Raw genomic sequence first — 18,526 nt, 5'->3', positions numbered from 1 at the left:
AACCTCTCACAGACACGTGACCTGAGGTGGACATGAAGATAACAAAAATGTGTGTTGATATACAAATCGTTTCTGTGAGTGAGGAAAAAGAACATCCTCTCTCTCCAAGCTGAATGGATGAAGTGGCTTTTTGGACTGTCTGAATGAAGGTATACACATAAACAGTCTTAACCTATTTGACAAAACATGTAAAACACTACACACAGTAAAGATAAGAAAGATGGATTTCTCACGACAGTACAGGCTACTACTGCAGAAATCTGAAAGCTGAAGATCTAAGCAATGCACACACTATGCCAGCTACTGGCAAGGCACTTTACAGCAACACACACACACAGACACACACACACAGGCAGACAGACATGCAATAGGGGTCAGAGGGAATCAGGCATAGGGTTTTCTGCAGTGACAGATGTGGTGGCAGGCCATGCAGTCAGGCAGAAACACTCAATGGCTTCTTTAGCTGAAGACCAGTACTGACATACAGTGTGACTAAAAAGAAATGTGTCAGGACAGTCGCACACAGCCTCCCTCTCTCTTTCTCACACACACACAAACACAAACACGCGCGCACACACACACACCGGCATCATCATTAGCTGTGCCAAGAGAGAGAAAGATGCAAGTGGTCATTTCAGAGAGAGTAAGTACATTGTCTTACATTAATTTTCCTGGAAGGCTGCTCTAGCCTTAACCATAACCCCTTCCTGCCTGACCCTAACCCTGACCTTAACCTTTCCCCAACCTTACCCCTTTTTTGTTTTTTGGTTTTTTTTATTTTTAGCTGTGCCTATGCAAATTCAACTTATGAATTCGTGGTACTACTTCAGTTTATATATAACAAACACATGGCACTTTAACAGTGTAAATTTGCAGCCTCTTTTCCAACATGTATGGACATATATATTGTCCAAATCAAATATTATATTTTCAATTCATCATAATAATCTATTTCCTGCTGCATGTTGACACTGCTCTGTGTCATTCACACAAAATCTGAGATTTTTAACTCCCAAACTGAAAATGAAAAGTGCTTCACATTCAGTTTCGATCATGTAAAAAAATGTTCTCTTCTCCATCATAAAAAACCAAATCTAGGCTGTGGAGTAGCACATGTAGTAACCCTACACCTGCTTAGTTTAGCTGGTACCATTTCCCCACCTACTTGCTTGATTTGCATATGCTGCTTATCAACATGCCATCTGATAACACCACAGACAAAATACACACAATGCAAAAGCATGAACTCATTATTTGAATTGCGTATTGGATGAAGATATTATTGTAATAAAATATTCAAATACCCCAGGACATAAGAAACGAACTAAAACCTTTGTACTATCTTCTAATGCAAAAAAAAACAAACAAAAAAAACAAAAACAAAAAAAAAACAAAAAACTATTAACCACTAACCTACTAACCACAGAACATCATTTTTGGTAATTGTATGGTGGGGTGGCCTTTAAGTTGATGTTTTTGATGGTAAAATAACACAGCACATTATATTCCTGAACTGTTTCTGAAGGACACAAATATTCTAATAAAGTGTCAGCATGGTGTCCAGTTTAGTTGTAGACCCTTTCAAATTGGACAATTTCCCAACAATACATCTTCAATAAAATATGCATTTCAAAATACAAGTGTGTGTGTGTGTGTGTGTGTGTGTGTGTGTGTGTGTGTGTGTGTGTGCGCGCGCGTGCGCAGTTTCTACACGAGTGTGTGTGTGTGTGTGTGTGTGTGTGTGTGTGTGTGTGTGTGTGTGTGTGTGTGTGTGTGTGTGTGTGTGTGTGTGTGTGTGTGCATTAGCCATCTCCCTGTAGCCCCTGCATGTCACCCAACACCGGGGGCTGGTGGCTGTGGCGACGGGTGGTCCACTATGTGAGAACTGGTTCCTGCAGGGGGTGTGAAGAGACTCCCTGATGGTATCAAAATATATAGGGGAGGACAAACACACAGACAAGAACCTTCGCACAAATATTATAATGAGCAGCAGGTTGTTCTCAGAGGATGTGGGGTCTTTTTCTAGATTTAGCATATTATTCTCTGCGTATAAAACAAGAATCGATAGGATGCTTTGAACAGGACAGATACACAATTATAAAGGAATCCATATGGGCGGGAATATATTTTGCTGTATTCTGCTTCAATGTGTAACAAACTGTTCACGCATGTTTTTAGTCTATTGAACTGCAATTCAATAGTGAACTGACAGCCATCCTAACAGGTCTAGATGAAGGTCAAATCCTGAGAAAAGCTTGAAAATAGCCAGATTATAACAGTAATTTGTGAACAAGTTTAAGAAGAGAAGGGCCATAAGACTCTATAATGCCACAATATAAACAATAACACACACACACCACATACACACGCATGCACAAACCCCCAAAATTAATTACTTTATTAATTACTATTAATTAACATAACTGAAACAATATTACATTTAATAACTTTAAATTAGAATAACTGCTGTAACAATTGAATTTCCCCTTGGGGATTAATAAAGTTCTTCTTCTTCTAATTGTTATGCCTATGGCATCTCTCCACTATAGTGCTATTTTACAAGGAAATCCCACTGTCATTCACACATTAGTCTTTGGGTGATACTGAGCACAGTCAAAATAAAAAGCAAATTATTAAGTTGCTAAATCGAAAATATCTCCAAACGATTGCCTTCAATGAAGTTGACCTCTAGATAGTGCACACTGTACACTGTCAAGAGTGCTTGGAATCAGCTGGAATCCTCCAGCCCCAATGAATTTACACAGGAAAAAAAGATTAAATGAAAAGTAGGCCCTGCAGTATAATGTCAGTCCTCTGTTGCAACACATGAGGGGAGATGCACCGAAAGTCAAAGCAGCATTTTAGTACCAGGCCCTGAACCTAAAGAGAAACCTATATACCGTATACTCTAAAGGTGTTTCAGAAATCTTCATGATTCAAGGTTCGCAGCCCCCTGGTCATCATCCATGGCTTCTCTGAACAAATGTGGAGGATGTGTGCAACTTTGGCAACAATTTACCAACTAAAAAGCAATAAAGTGGAAAAGGTCAAAGGAAACGCTATGAGAGAGTTACAGTATATTGACCACTATCATTAATGTGCAGCAACCAAACCAAATTAGTCAATAATAACTGGTTGTGTAAACATCGTTACTACTGAACCACATGGCCAAAGCCGTGGTAAGATGAGTGTCGTGTCCCCAACTTGGCTTTAAAACTATTTGCTTTGTTTTTGACTAGTCCCACAGGCCAGTCTAAGTAATTAGGCAAATGAAATAAATTAATGTGTTAGTGTTTGTTTGTGTATTTTAGTGCCTAAAGCATCCAACAGTGAGGATAAAATATGAGTGAGTATAAAAGCACTACCCCAGCTAAAATCATGGTTAATAAATTATTTCCATATCATAAAACAAATTCATTATAATATGGATTATTTAAAAATAATTACAAATTAGAAATAAGTAAATACAAATGTAAATAACTGTAGGGCAAACATTTTAATGCTGGGTTTCCCCATTTATTCATACAAATGGGAGACAGATGAGCTGCTGATGGTATGTGCCTTAAGGAATGAAGCAAAGTTTAGTATTTTCATAAACGATGTCTTTATTTATCTGTCTGAATTCAGATAAACCAATAGTGACACAGTAGCAGACAGCAAACAGAGGGGCAGGGGAAAACGTAAATGGTGGAGAAGGAACAGTGTAGCTACACAAAGCTTGCAGGAAAGGGACGTGAAATCACATTAGAAATGTTATTAAAAACCCCAAATCAGATTGATGAAACAAAAAAAAAAATAAGTTAGTGAGACGTACACAGAAGAAGGGGCTATGAAAACACAAAGAGTGATGAGAATGTGAGGGAGATGGAATTGATTGAAAATGAGGGAAGATCAAAGAAGGGAAGGACGTAATGACAGAGAAAGAGAGAGCAGACCGAGGAAAGAAGAGACAGGAGGGCAGAGGCGTCATGGGGAGTGAAGTGGGAGTGAAGTGATGAAATGGATTCAGACAGGAAAACAGATAAACACCAGAGCTAAAGTAGGGCAGTTGCATAATGTTTTAGATTGAAAATCAGACTTTTCCTTTCTGTCTTCAACTCTTCTCAAGAGCCTATGCTCATGCAACGTATGTGATGAATGTCACTAGAACTAAAAAAGACTAAAAAAAAAACAAAACACTTCTGGACATAAAGAAATATTTTAACAATGTACAACTGTGGTTTCTTTCTCATTCTGTTCCAATTTTTAGGCTCACTGCTCAGGTTCTGATTAGTCTCCCTCTTTTGAATCCTCTCTCTTGTACAGGTAATGAGTTGTGTTGATCGCAACATTGATGTGAGGTTCAAGTTAATTACAGGTAGAATAACCAACTAATGATGTGTGGGTGTGTGTGTGAGAGATAATGGAAGAGCCAGTACCATTGGAAACTGAGAACAGAGAAAATGAGTTCATCTTTTGCTTGAATGTCAGACCAACTATAAGTCTATATGTACATGTGTTAATAAATGTGTTAAATGTGTTTTGTGTTAACAGTCCATGGTGGGAACATTTCACAGTGACCTAGACTTAGGCCATGAACTAGAAAAGTGGAAAGGGGGTGATTCTGCATGAAGGTTCTGGAAAAACATGTTTGAAAACACATGCTATTGTTTAGCATCTACAATTTCAGTCTACACTAAAAACTTGGCAGTGCAACCTTTAACCCAAACAACAGCAAATTTTAAATTGTTCAGATGACTATCAGTAGGTATGGTGAGCTTCAAACTTCTCTGATTAATATTTTTATATAGTAGAAACTCGAGGTACATCAGCATCCTTCACTTCACTTTTTAATTCAATCGCACTACTTTAATCAGCACCGTTTCCAGATGCAGCAACCAACTGTTAACAACAAGCTCTGCACACCACCAGCACCAGCAATTAACAGCTAACAGAAAAAGTTAGGGACTTGATGGTGAACATATTAGAGCGTTCAGCAGCTGAAGAGTCAAATATTTCCCTAGGGAGTTGGTGGAGACCAAATCTAGAGCTAAAAGGAGAGTAAATATTAAGCTCTGATTCATCAGTGGCTACACAGACACTCCATGTGAATGATAATATTGATTTCATGTGTACTGGGTGTAAAAAAACAAAACAGAAAAAAAACAACTGTACTTGCATATCCCACAAAAAGGATAGTTTTCAATAAATATGTAAATGCTGGCAGTTGGCTTGCAGGGAATGTGGGCAGAAAGGCAGCGCTCACTTGAAAAATGTGTAATTACACACAATACATATAAACTATCTGTAGAGAGGTGCTACAACTACCCTTAGTGATATGTTTATTGCAATGACAAACACACTCAATAAACCATTACACTGTACTGCTGAGCAGCACTTAATTCCCAACAGCTTTTTATCATCTCCCCTTCGCTGATCTAAAGCGGTCTTTCCCACTCAGAAATCCACCACTGGAATATGCCACATGGCAGAAACTTTAATTCCTGCAGGTATCTAAAAGGGTTTTGTTTTGTGGCACTGCCAAAAACCTGAAAGGGTTTAAAGAAGGGACTGTGTAGATTAAACAGCTCAATTAATCTCTCCTTCAGCCTCACAAGCTCTGAGTCTAGACTTCAAAGCAGACACAAACTTGATGACTTGAGCCACTTGTAGTTTTTTTTATTTCTTTTTCTTTACACTAGTGTGTGCGTACACCATGACTCACTGGGGCTTATGAAAACAACCTTCTAGTGAGTACTGCGTTATCTTCACAAAAATATTGGCTGTTTACAAACCAGCAAAGGCTTTCTTATGAAGCACATGAAAAAAAAAACCAAACAAAGATACTGTATTTTCTTTATGTTTGTCACATGCACAGTTAAATTTCACTTAAAAATCACTGAAACTAAATAAGGCCTGGATTAAGGAGTCATTCATTAAGCATGTCAATATCCTTTGTTTTGTGAAGAAGATACAGGGTACCAAACTTTGAAATGTGACAAAGAAGCAGAACTGAACCATAGAAGAGTAAAGGAAATGGAGAAAGAGACAAGAAGAGCTAAAGATAATAACTTTACTAACTCATACTTCATACTTTTTTTTTTTTTAACTGGGCTTGGCCACAAACAGGGTCATGGTGGATTAAAATTGGATTCCCAGTATAAATTTGAAAACTGTATGTTTGAGAGCACAAATTACTTTTAATATTCACCATGTCCACAGACTTCCAAGGAGGAAGTTAGTATGTACTGTAAACAATAAAGCAGTAGTGTGTGTAACGGCTTGTGAAAGGGCTCACAAACACATTCGCAGTGGAGTTTGGGAGGAAGAACTACAAGTCAAATGTGAGTCAGAGGAATTGCAGCAGTTAAACATTTTAACAGACACAAACCTTCTCCTCTGTGTGTGTGTGTCTGTCTGTGTGTAGGACACTGTGTCATACAGACAATAACAAGGCCAATGAGCCAAGCACATGGTCTGGATCTTAATGAGTCTTAATCTAAGTGTCTTACTGCCACCTATTGACTGGTTGTGGAACTGTGACAGGGGAAAAAAAGCTTGGGGGGCACAAACTGAAGAAAACAAATCACAAAGGAAAAGAGAAGTGAAAAAAGGGAAGAAAGATGTTGAAAGGAACAAAATGAAGACTTCATTCACTAAATCTGTCATACACCTTCGTCTGTTGCTTAGAGGACTATTTTGCTGGTCATATGCCTTCATGACATTACCTTCTCCAAATCCATCTGCTGAATTTACTGATTGCATGTATGTGTTGCATTTATTACATACAAACTAGCTACCCTAGGTAAAGAATCACTTCATACAATATTATTAAGATATATATTAAATAACTCTGCTATTACAGATAGAAGTATTATACAGTATAGAATAGTTATAACTGTAAATATACTATCTTGAACAGCATTCAAACTAAATTACATCTTTACACTACAAATCCCTTACATGCTCCTTTCATTGCTTATCTAACATTTTCCATTCTTCTAAGCTTTTTGCATATTTCTAATTATGCAACCTTCTGATGCTCCGTCATAAAAATTAATAGTTCAGTTCCAAGATATTCCCAGTTTTTCAAACAATTCAGCTGAGCTTTAGCTAAATAGCAGCCAACAATGCAGCTTTTTCCACAGCCTGTAATCCCCCCACAATGTCTTCAGAAATTACAGCCTATAGTTACAGTATATATTTAAAGCACATTAGTACTTTAGTATGAACTAGTATTAGTATAAATTCTGCATTTATCACAGGTTTTAAGGTGCTTTGATATCATGGAGGGAGAGAGCATAGATGTGACAAGTTCACAGAGGACAGAGCAGATGGTGTCTGCTGGACTTATACAATAATACACACACACAAACACACTGGTGACATAATAGCAGCATGCCAGGTGTGCAGTTGGTGGCCTGCAGTCTGGCATTGACTGTGAGTTGTGTGTGTGTGCGCTTGTGTGTATCCTGTGCTCTCATTGTGTGAAAAGGGGCCACCTATTCACTAGTTTGTGCTGCCAGCTTGGCACTCAATCACAGGACAAGACGGCACACACACACACACACACACACACACACACACACCAGCACACACACGCACACGCACACACAGGCCACCCTCTGTTGTCTTTTTGTCCAGTCTATGCAGAAAACAAAGATGTAAAACAAGAAGACAGAGGCAGAGAAGCAGATGAAGAGTAACAGTGATTTAGTACAACTTTCAGATTCAAAGAAAAGGTATTTAACACGTTTCAGGAATGGAGACAAAAGTGTCTCAGTGGCTCTTGCCCCCAACAGAGCCAACAGTGAGCTGACACAGACTGAGAAGAAACACACAGACACAATCAAACACACACAATCAGTATCATGGCCACGCATAATGAGTAGTGGTGGAGGTGAGGCTGCAGCTGAGTTGTCAAATCCTAGCCTGGAGACACTGTGTATAGAAAATACTGAGAGTGTGTGAGAGTGTGTGTGTCCATGGTGTTTCTTACAGTGTGGGGGACTCTGCCTCTGCCATTACCTCAAGTAATGGTTATGGACAAAGTTACGGTAACTCTCCAGGAAATTATTGTAAGACAAAGTAAGTCAAACACTGTGTGTGTGTGTGTGTGTGTGTGTGTGTGTACCTGGTATTACTCACATTCTGGGAATCGAAACCTGCTTACACGGTCACATTACAGGGACTTGGCCATGTAAATCAATTACTTTTATGCTGATGATGGTTCACCTGTGCAAAAGCACAACAGTGACCCAAAGCAAAGAGTCAAGGCAATGCAGGGACAAATTCAGAACAAGTCTCTGACTGTCATTAAGCAGCCAGACCTACACCCCAATACAACATCCCCACTGTTCCCATTCAGTTCGATGGAGTTTGAGAGGATCTGTCAGGAAGAATGGGATAAAGTGTCCCAGTCCAGATGTGAAAGAGCATGCAAAGACCCACCAATGAAGCTGCCAAAGGGGATTCTGCAAAGTATGAAATTAATGATATGGAATACATTTGATTACTGACTGTAGACTGAAGGACAAAAAAGACATTTCATAAAAATCAAATCTACAGCATAATAAAGAGCAAAAAGTGAAATGGTATGATCCCTTTCTGAAGCCACCATATGTTTGAACTTTGATGTGTGTACTGTGTATTCCTTACTGAAGTCTGTTCTGAGTTTACAGTCAGTTTATGAAAAACTAATGCTGGAGCCTAAATCATTTCTCAGTGTAGAAAACACATGGAGAAACTTCTGTCTGTGTGAAAAATATCAGCAAGTTATCAGCCTGGAAGAGAGTCAGAAAATCCATTTTTAGCATCTCCATGAGAGCTTTCCCAGAAGATAATAATTCTGCCTCCGTACACACAGGAAATCTGTGTTGCGTGCTCAGCAGTTTTCCACATGGTCTTTCCAATAGAAAGCACTTTGATGATAGTGACTCAACTATGATCAATGTGCTCCTATCAATACTTCAGTGTCTCTGGTCCTCTGCCTATATTGCCATCTCTTAGTAAAAGACACAAATTAAAGGGCACTATTGACATCTGTGACTGCCAAAAGTGCAATTTACACTGGCACAAATGCATCTAGATCAGTATCTATGTGATATTCAATCTGCAGAGCAAATACATGATAATATTAACAGCTACTAAACAGACACACACTCTCATCTGCTGTTTTTGTTGCCTGCATTGCCCTACTCTCAGTAGTACACAGCCTCTCTGCTGTGCTCTGCTGCTGTGATGTCCGATTGCTCCCCAGAGGTTTCATTTACCTTCCTTGTAATCTAATCTAAGGTGTAATTCAAATGTATCTACTAAACGTTAACTTGAACACCCAACCTGGTGGAACCACTGACCCACAGGCTCACTCCTGGCAAACTTTGGCAGCCTCAGCTGTCTATGCGTCCCATTGCTGCAGCAGCAGAGGTAAACAGGAGTTGACACCTGTCACAAACGTTGGTGTCTGCCATCAACCTAGCCCCCATATCTGTCTATCAATAGCTGTCATATGTCATCCAGCTTTAGTCACAAAAACCAAGCAGTGTCATTTCTGCTAATATCCATGTTTCAACAAAAATTCCATCGGTCAAGGAGAAATTTGAGAAAAAAAAGCAGTATATATATAATATAATATAATATATATTAGGTTTATCTGCATTCAACATATGTTATTAAAAAACAGACGTGATATAAAAATTAAAAGTGCATTAAATATTTTACAAGTTGTCTGATAAATGAAGTGAAAACTTCTGATTGTATTTGGAAATACCTCTAGCTTTATGACACATCAGTGGTACTGAGCATCTTCTTGAATTGGCAAATTCACTCCTTTAGCCAGCTAATGCAAACTTGGGAGGGAGGGGCATAGAGAGGTAAGGAGCAGTTGTGGTGTAAGTTTGTTTTAAATCTTACAATGAGATAATGCTAAGTATTTAAACGCAGCTGATGTTTTATGTTGACACTGAAACGTTACATTGCAATTCCAGTGATTTTACTTGAAATATACCTTAACTCATTTTACATAAGGATGAAAAACACCAGCTGTCAGTTCTAGGAAAAAGTGAAGCTGGTTTCACAAGGTTTGTGTGTAAACAGTCACTAAAGCCCAAAAATTTCAGATGAGTTGTGATTGCTAAGACGCACGTAGCACACTAATGTGTGTCATGTGAGAGTGATAGCAGTGTGTCTGTATCTATGAAGCCTCATGTCTCGTCTTTGACAGGACCATTTCAAAAATACCTTACTGAGAGTTTACAATGTCAGGGCGACAGCCACAGATGTGGGTTTGAAGACCACATGACAAAAATAGGGTTATCCCCTTTGTGCACAACCCTGGTAACCTCAGTCTGTCTCACTCACCCCATGTCTCCTTTCACATTTCTCAGGACCAGCCACCCTGTGTACCGGACAGGGTTTTTGTACCGGAAGCCTTTTTAAAAAAGATTTCAAAGCTGCCCTAAATGTGACGAGAGAAAGCAGTCAATTTCTAATATATGGGCAGTTCACAAAATAATTAAACTGTTTTGTGATTTTTTTTTTTTTTTTTTTTTTTTTTAAATTATACTACATGACCCGTCTCCTGTTATGAGGATTTTTACCCAAAAATGTGCGGGGCCCTTTGTTGCTCTAAATGTTACCAACCCGCCCATTGCTATAGGGCGACACCATTGATGGGTAGAGGCCTCACATCACAGAGTAAAGTCCAGCAATTGTACTGACAAGGGGAATGATTTAGTAATGAAGTTCTATGAAGAAAATTTAAAAGAACTCTTGTTTAAGAAGTTTTTATACACAGTTTATGTACAGTCCAAAAAAAAGCTTTGGCTCCTGATCATCATTACTGATTATCTCCTAGACAGAAAAGCAAGAGTAGGAACTGAGAAATGCAAGGAAGAGAAAGTAGGAAGGAAGGAAGGAAGGAGACATGGACTAGAGAAAAGTAAGGAGGAGGAGAACCATGACTGGTTTTCTGGCAGACTGCTGGTACACTGCACTCACATCATATGTACTGCAATCTCCAAAACTGCTCAGCCAGAGGAATATAATTAAATATTTCTCTACTTCTGGTGTTTCACACATTCTATACTTAAGAAAATACACTTATGTGCCCACGCACAGACCAGTCTACACTCAATCAATGTTTCTCAGTATGTCACACACAAAATGGTGCCTATGAACCCAGCCTCCCCTCCATATACACACGCCCACACTAGATGTCATTTCCTATGACATCCCCAGCCTCCATTACCTGAATACATTAAACTTCTCTGATGTTAAAAATTATACATTCATACATTTGAATAATTCAGATTATTTTAAAAGCTTTGCACTCACTCATTCTCTCCTTTTTCCAGATGGAAAGAGAGCCATTTACCTCAAATCGCATTTGAATAAATCCCATAAATCCTTTCAAAGTTCCCTGATATAAACCAATCACATACCCCAATGTAGGCTGACTCCGCAATCAAAATTAGCATTCATATTTGTAGCCTTTTTTTTATTCAAAACACATCAAATAGCAAATCGAACTGCAGGGCCTATTTGTGAGGCTCATTTTGTTAGCGATAAGAAAAAGGTGAGTAATTGAGTGGGGGAGAGAAAAAGGGGCACTGCCATAACGTAATTCCAAACCTAACAAAATATTTGATGGCGTAAACAGCATGCCGCTAGTTCATAAATGTGGTAGATGGTTCTAGCAAAGGGTGTAGACACCCAATTATTTCTGAGATGAAATCAGCTTATCACACTCGCCAGTGGTGGGAGAGAGAGAGAAAGAGAGAGAGAGAAGATGGTTCAAAATTCAGGAAACTAGGTTGGAAAATAGTGTCTTTTCCAATGGGCACTAGGAATTTATGTCTTCGTGTGTGGGAGATAAAGATGGGGAAACAAAGTGTTGTGCACTTGAATGGAGCTAATAAAGAGCAAAAACTGAAGAGAGAGAACAAAATACTCACTAACACAATAGTGTCCACAATATTTCTAACAGTGGACGGAAAATGAAAACAAGTTTTCCATCTGTCTTATTACCCACCTCTGTGTTATTCTGTCTGAACATGATGACAGGCAGTAACCTCCGGCTTCCTCTTTCTCTGTTTTGAAAACAACAACTAACCGCCTGTGACTCTCATGTTTCCTACCTTTTAACAGATTACACACACACACACACACACACACACACACACACACACACACACGCACACGCACACGCACACGCACACACACGAAGCAGCACATTTAAACCATGTGCTGCTTTGTAACAATATTACAAGTTTGACTGAACTTGCTTAAGTACATGTTTTTGCAAATGGGACAGTGTTTTAAAAATGGCTACATTCATGTTATACTACAGTAATACAGGTACAGTAGACTCTTCCTATACTCTGCACTGTTAAAGTTTCACAAAACAAGTGTAAAGGGCAGGTGTATCTTCAACCTGCACGCATGCACATAGACAGACAGACAGACACACCATGGTTCAAGCAGCTGGTGAGTTTGCCCTTGACTGCCCACCCCTGGGCACTGAAGTGGTATGGATGCAGCTGTTTTAAAGAGTTCTGGATGGGACTTTGTAAGCCATGTCCTTGTCAAGGGTATATTTTTGCGTTCCATTACCCCCATATAAACTTAAGCTGTGATCACACCTACAAAAACACTGCTTCAGAAATTCCAGACTCCTTATTCATGCCAGAAACGTGGGTGAATTCAAAATCCTGCTCCAAAATAATTGAAACTGCTGTGCATGTATCTGTTAAGCATGAACACTAGATCTGAGTTAATATTTCAGTTTCCTACTGGTACCAATATCAATACAGTCACATTGCCCCTTGTATGTATTGGACACGGTGCTGAACATGGCTTGAGGGGACCACCATAGTGACAACAAGTCACACAATTCATGACTTTTAGAAGTTTAAAATAATAATAACTGTGTCAGTGCGTTTAAGTGCCAGTGTTAACTCTTTGGATGATGGGAGTCCCCACTGGTTCAAAGGTTTTCTCACAAAACCAAACTTGGAAAAAGAAAAAAAGAGTGAATTTGTTTTCGGCAGCTTCTCACATTGACAAGTCTGAGGTTCAGATGACTGTCAAGTTGTTTAAGTCAGCCATGCATAATCACAGCCCAATTGTTTGTGACAAATAAGGACGATGTAGCTTATTTATCAAATAGCTAATATCAAGAAATGTTATAAAAAAATGAATTTATGTATGTAGCCAAAAGCTTAGCAGCACCACCAAGACCAAGACCTTGGGCAAAATGAGAATGTCCTTGTTATGTAAGTAGCATATTTGTTTCCTTTAGGTTTTATCATTTTAGCATGTAGTAAGATCGTTGAAGCTATAAAATATTATATAAAACTCACATAAAAGAATTTTTTAAACGTTCATGCCTTTGATAACTCTCAGGAATGAGGTCGTTGTACACAAGCTGCGAATGAATCAACTCTTCTATAACGTACATGGTCAGTTTCTCAGGTTGAACCACATTTAAACCATGTGCATGAGCAATGAAATGTTAATAGCATGAGACAATTGATTTTAGGTTGTTACACTCAGAGTATAAAAACTCTGAACACAACATCTGGCATGAATTAGGCTAGGAGGTAACAGTGTGAGGGATAATCTATACTGAGGAAATGATGTCAGGGAATTGCAAAGAAAATGAAAGTGGCTCTATGTATTATTTTCACTCCCTTTACACACAGATATTATTTTAAACAGTAAAAACAACTTTCAAAAATCCAACAGGCTAAATCTTTTTTAGATTTGTGCTATCAGTTTGTTGTCTTGTCCTTGACTGACCCGCCTGGGGCTCTACTTGTGGCATGGCCTGCTGTGCATTGGGGATTCAGGGAGTCTACTCTTAAGGAACAGATGCCAAAGCACAACAGCTGTTCAATCTGGCATCAAACTATAGTCAAATGGCTGGACACGCTATCCAAGAACAAAAACATTTGTTAGTAAAACCTCCCCCAACAGTACATATGCATACCGTACACAAATGTAATCCACTGAAGCCATTCACAGGAACACACTCAAACACAATGATTTGCAAGTGACAAAAGACTTGCAAACGTTACCAACAACAGCAGCAAGAGCCGAAACTCAAGTATTTGCATGTTCAATTTTGCAATAGCAGCACTAACAATTCCACAGCATATAAATCAAGCATAATAAGCACATCAATACAGTATAGTCAGTACGTCTGATGGACATTTAATGACCCTTATTGGCATCTAAGTACCTTTTTTTTTTTGTTGTTTTTTTTGTTTCACTTTGTTGTGCTGGAAACAGCAATCGGCAGCATGGAAAGACAATTATTCCATTAAATAGTGTGAGTTTGAGTGAGAGAGACAATATACTCACCCTGGAAAGACTGTCTGGCTCTCTCCACAAGCTCCTCAATAGGATAGCTGGCCAGGTCTCCTCTGGCATGCTTAGTCTTACAGTAAGTACAGGCATTCAGACACCTACAAAAACAGAAACAGCCATTAAGTCAACTTATTTCTACTCTTAAAAACAAGGATGTAAGCAGTATGCAAACAGCATCATAGCGCTCTGGGGCTGAGATGTCACAGATGAACATTTAAATTGTATTAATAGCCGCGGACACTGAAAATGTTTAGTATTGTATTACATGTTGACACAAAGCAATATGGGCTAAATGTGGAGCAATACACACAATGCTATGGAAAGAAACAATCAAGCCCTGCACACACACTCATTAACTGGGAAAGCTGGGAATCATCTGTCCTGAAAAAGTTTTCCATCTATCTTCAAACTACCTGTGGAGACTGTATCTCAGACATAAGATGAGGAGTGTAAAAGATTAACTAGGGTAGGTTAATTCAAACTACCAGTGAAAGGGAGGAAGTCAGACTATGAAGCTGAACAGTTGAAGTAAGAAACAAAATGCACAGGAAAAGAAACTGCTTGAGGCCCAGATGTACAGTGTGGTATAAATTCTAGTCTTTGTTTAGGTTGAAAGGGCATTTTCTTTAAAAGGTGCCTGTAAAACATTATTGAAGAGAAGGAAGTCCATTATTAAAATCAATGTTTGCATTTACTGCATTAGGGTTTCATTTCTGAGCTCCATTTTGACATAATAGGGTTTAAAAATACGCTCCGTTGTTACCCACTGTTTCTTTTTACTCGTTATTTCAGTTTTGGCTTGAATTTCTGGCAACAGCTCTACTTAAATGCTGTTGTTGTTGGAACTTGCTGCTGGGTGAACACAAGTTAAGCACGGTAATTAATTAAATGTGTATGTTTGTAGGGATCATATTATTGGGAAAGAAAAAAAAAGAAAAAAAAGACCAAGCCATTTTCTCATGGAATAAAATGAATTTTTTCCGCTTTTCAATGTGCGTTCCTCATATCGCACAAAAGAGTGAACTTGGCACTTTTACTTTTAACAACTGGGGACTTTCTGTATAAATCACTTGAGGGTGACTCTAACATCACCACATTAAGAGTTCACTTCCAAATGCATTAACACATGAACTGAGCTGTGACTAACAGAAGACCACAGTCCAGTTACTCATCAAGAAAACAACATAGCCTTCTATTAACACAGCACTACTGATGCTTTTGATACAGAATGAAGATCAAAAGTTAGTTTCTCTTTATTAAATGTGTCAATGAGTTAAAATTGGTTTGCTGTGGAATTTATGCACTCCAGTGCATGGAAAAACATCTTACTAATCATTAACAACCATCAAATGCTGTGATGTGAGTCAGCTTGTATAAAAGTAGAAATCAGACGGTTGTAGATAACAAGCATAAACCCTGTATCTGTGCATGACAGATTCATGGAGGAATAACATGGAGAAATTCCCCTGAAGCTGAAACAGGCCAACAGCACAGACAACAATTGTTGTCGCTGCCAAATTGCAACAATATTTTCCAATGACTACTCCAAGTACAATGTCGATAACAGTGATGGGGCTTGGCTGGGGTCACAAAGTAGTAGAGCAATGTCAGCGAATCCACTACCCACTAAGTGTCAAATTCAGACACTGCAACACATTCATACTATAGCGTAGCAAGGTTTTACCACAGTGCACTGTTGGCTACTGTGCAGATTCATTAGCTCAAGGCTGACGATGGACAGGAGAACGTAGGAAACCTATAGATTGTATCCTGTTTTGTTTTTGTTTGTTTTTTGCTGCATTTATTGGCTATTTATAGTATTAAGTATTTACTGCTCCTGTGTTTTTGTAAGTATCCACACCCTCAATATCTTCATAAAAATTCAGGAACACAACAGAAACATCAAGATTATGAAATAACAGAAAATATAACTATTTATCCATCCATCTCACCCTTGGAGGGTATTGCTTATCCTAGTTGAGTGCTCTAAAGATGGCAGCTAGGTCACAGGACCTAGCTGTGGAGAAAACACAGACAGATGGGGCCCTGCATGCATGCGTACACACATACATACACACACACACACACACACACACCATCACCACCACCACCACCAGGGGGTCCATCCATCTTAATGTGATCAGGCCCAGCTGAGTGGATCACACCAACATTAATCTCAAGAGACAGTCAGTGGCCTGCTTGGGTGCGTGTGTTTCTATTGTACAGTATGTGTGCATCAATTACAGCATGTGTATGTGTGTTCATGTGCCTGAGTCTGAGTGGGCTGCAGCTGAACATTTGTCCAGTATCACAACAACAAATTAGCAGTTTCGACCTCTCCATCAGCTTAAACAGTCTGTGACAACTAGACAGCAGCCTTAGACTAACGGTGACTGAAGAAGAGGAGCAGTGTCACTTTCTCTGACACATGTTCGCTGTGTAATGAAGTTACTATCTGTAGAAGACTTTACATACATACATATACATACATATACACACACACACACACACACACACACACACACACACACACACACACACAATATATAAATATATATTCCACACAGCTAAATGGAAAAAGTAGTAGCGGAAATAACTAAGCTGTTAATGACAAAAACAGCAGCAACAGTCTAGTGATGTAAAGGACAAATACTTTTAGAATTAAAACCAAATATTTTTGCTTCTTATCAGTCCTGCATCCTTTCCCTCCTTTGTTTCTGTCCTCTCTCCCTTCTGTTTCCCCGCAGTTAATTAAACCACAGAGGTAGCTGTTGTATCTGACAACGGTGTAGTTCATCAATGTGCTACAATGGGAGAGGCTACTTCCCTTTAGAGTGTGTGTGTGTGTGTGTGTGTGTGAATGTAAAAGAGAGAGAGGGTATTTGTGGTTGCAGCTTTGAAAAAGTAACAAAGAAAGGAAAGCCCTGAGGTTCCTCTATATATTTGTAAACCTCCCTCAACACACACACACACACACACACACACACACACACACCCACACACACACACACACACACACACACACACACACACACACACACACACACACACACACACACACACACACACACACACACACACACACACACACACACACACACACACACACACACACACACACACAAATACAGAATAGGTCCCCCTGGAGATGCTCCCTTGTGCAGCATCTTAAAGACACAAACTGGGAAGGAGCTCAGCAGAAAAAGGTTTTTCAAATGACAAGCATTTAGGATTTACACATTAATTAAAAAGTTGCATGTGCGTAAGTGGGGGTTTGTATTATGGCAGCTTAAAGTCGCAATTATGAAAACAAAGCCAAAACTACAGAAGAAAGTCTGAGTGTTTTGCAAACTGTGAAGCTTAAAGATTATTCAATGCACTTATTGTTGCAACTGAGAGAAGGGTGGAGCGTGTATATAAGGGGGAGAAAAAGAAAAAAAAAAAAATCAGTCAACAAGGCCTCAAGCCTGTAAATTTACTGTTGTTACTGTTGGTGTCATCTCAAAGTCAAAATGGAGGTTAATGCTTAATGTGGAGAGAGGAACAAAGAATGTGGACACAATGGAGAAAAGACCTATTACAGGATGACTAATTTTTTTTTTTTTTTTTATAGGATGGTTAGCAGCTAAACCAAATTTAGTCTTTCTCATTTTTTAAGCAAAACAATTGCGTGTTCATTCAATACAAACATAAGAAAAGTAAATGAATATCTATTACTGTGTAAGAAACCACAGTAAAATGTTTCTTCTTCTTAATCACATGAAAATGTCAACGGTTATATCAAAATTCTACGCAAGCATGTCAGTGTGACTTACACACAAATTATCTCTCATAACAGTGTTTGTGCATTAGATGTGTGTGTGTGTGTGTGCACACGTCTCCCCTTAATCTGTGAGCAAACCAGGGTGTGTACAAGTGTGTTCGAATGCAGCTGGGGTCCATTCAATTCAGCCTTTGTGCCTGCCCTTCTTGAATTCTGGGAGTCTCGTGCTCCCAGTGCTGCGCAGTGAAACAGCTCTTGTGTTTTTGTGTGAATGTGTTTTAGAAAATATGTCACATGCTGACCTTCAATTTCTGTAACAACTACAGCAGCCTTGCTTGTTGTTTTGACTGGTGAAAGACAGCACGTGGACGTGTGTGAGAGGATGTGCGTGTGTAAAGCCACAACCTTGCATCT

At 39.0% G+C, this 18,526-nt stretch overlaps 1 protein-coding gene across 3 annotated transcripts in view; it reads right to left on the bottom strand.

Annotated features, from left to right (window-relative positions):
* cdkal1 (CDK5 regulatory subunit associated protein 1-like 1) overlaps positions 1-18,526 on the bottom strand; it is a 357,840-nt gene that overhangs the window by 266,527 nt on the left and 72,787 nt on the right. For all 3 annotated transcript variants that reach the window (XR_003294900.2, XR_003294899.2, XM_026294297.1), the window contains exon 8: positions 14,344-14,447. Coding sequence is in view for 1 of the 3 variants with exons in the window: in XM_026294297.1 (XP_026150082.1) it covers positions 14,344-14,447 (104 nt within the window). In the remaining 2 variants the exon portion in view is untranslated. The remainder of the gene's footprint in view (positions 1-14,343; positions 14,448-18,526) is intronic.

The sequence above is a fragment of the Mastacembelus armatus genome, chromosome 16, assembly GCF_900324485.2.
Source record: "Mastacembelus armatus chromosome 16, fMasArm1.2, whole genome shotgun sequence".
Taxonomy (NCBI): domain Eukaryota; kingdom Metazoa; phylum Chordata; class Actinopteri; order Synbranchiformes; family Mastacembelidae; genus Mastacembelus; species Mastacembelus armatus.
This window is presented reverse-complemented; position numbering and strand designations above follow the sequence as displayed.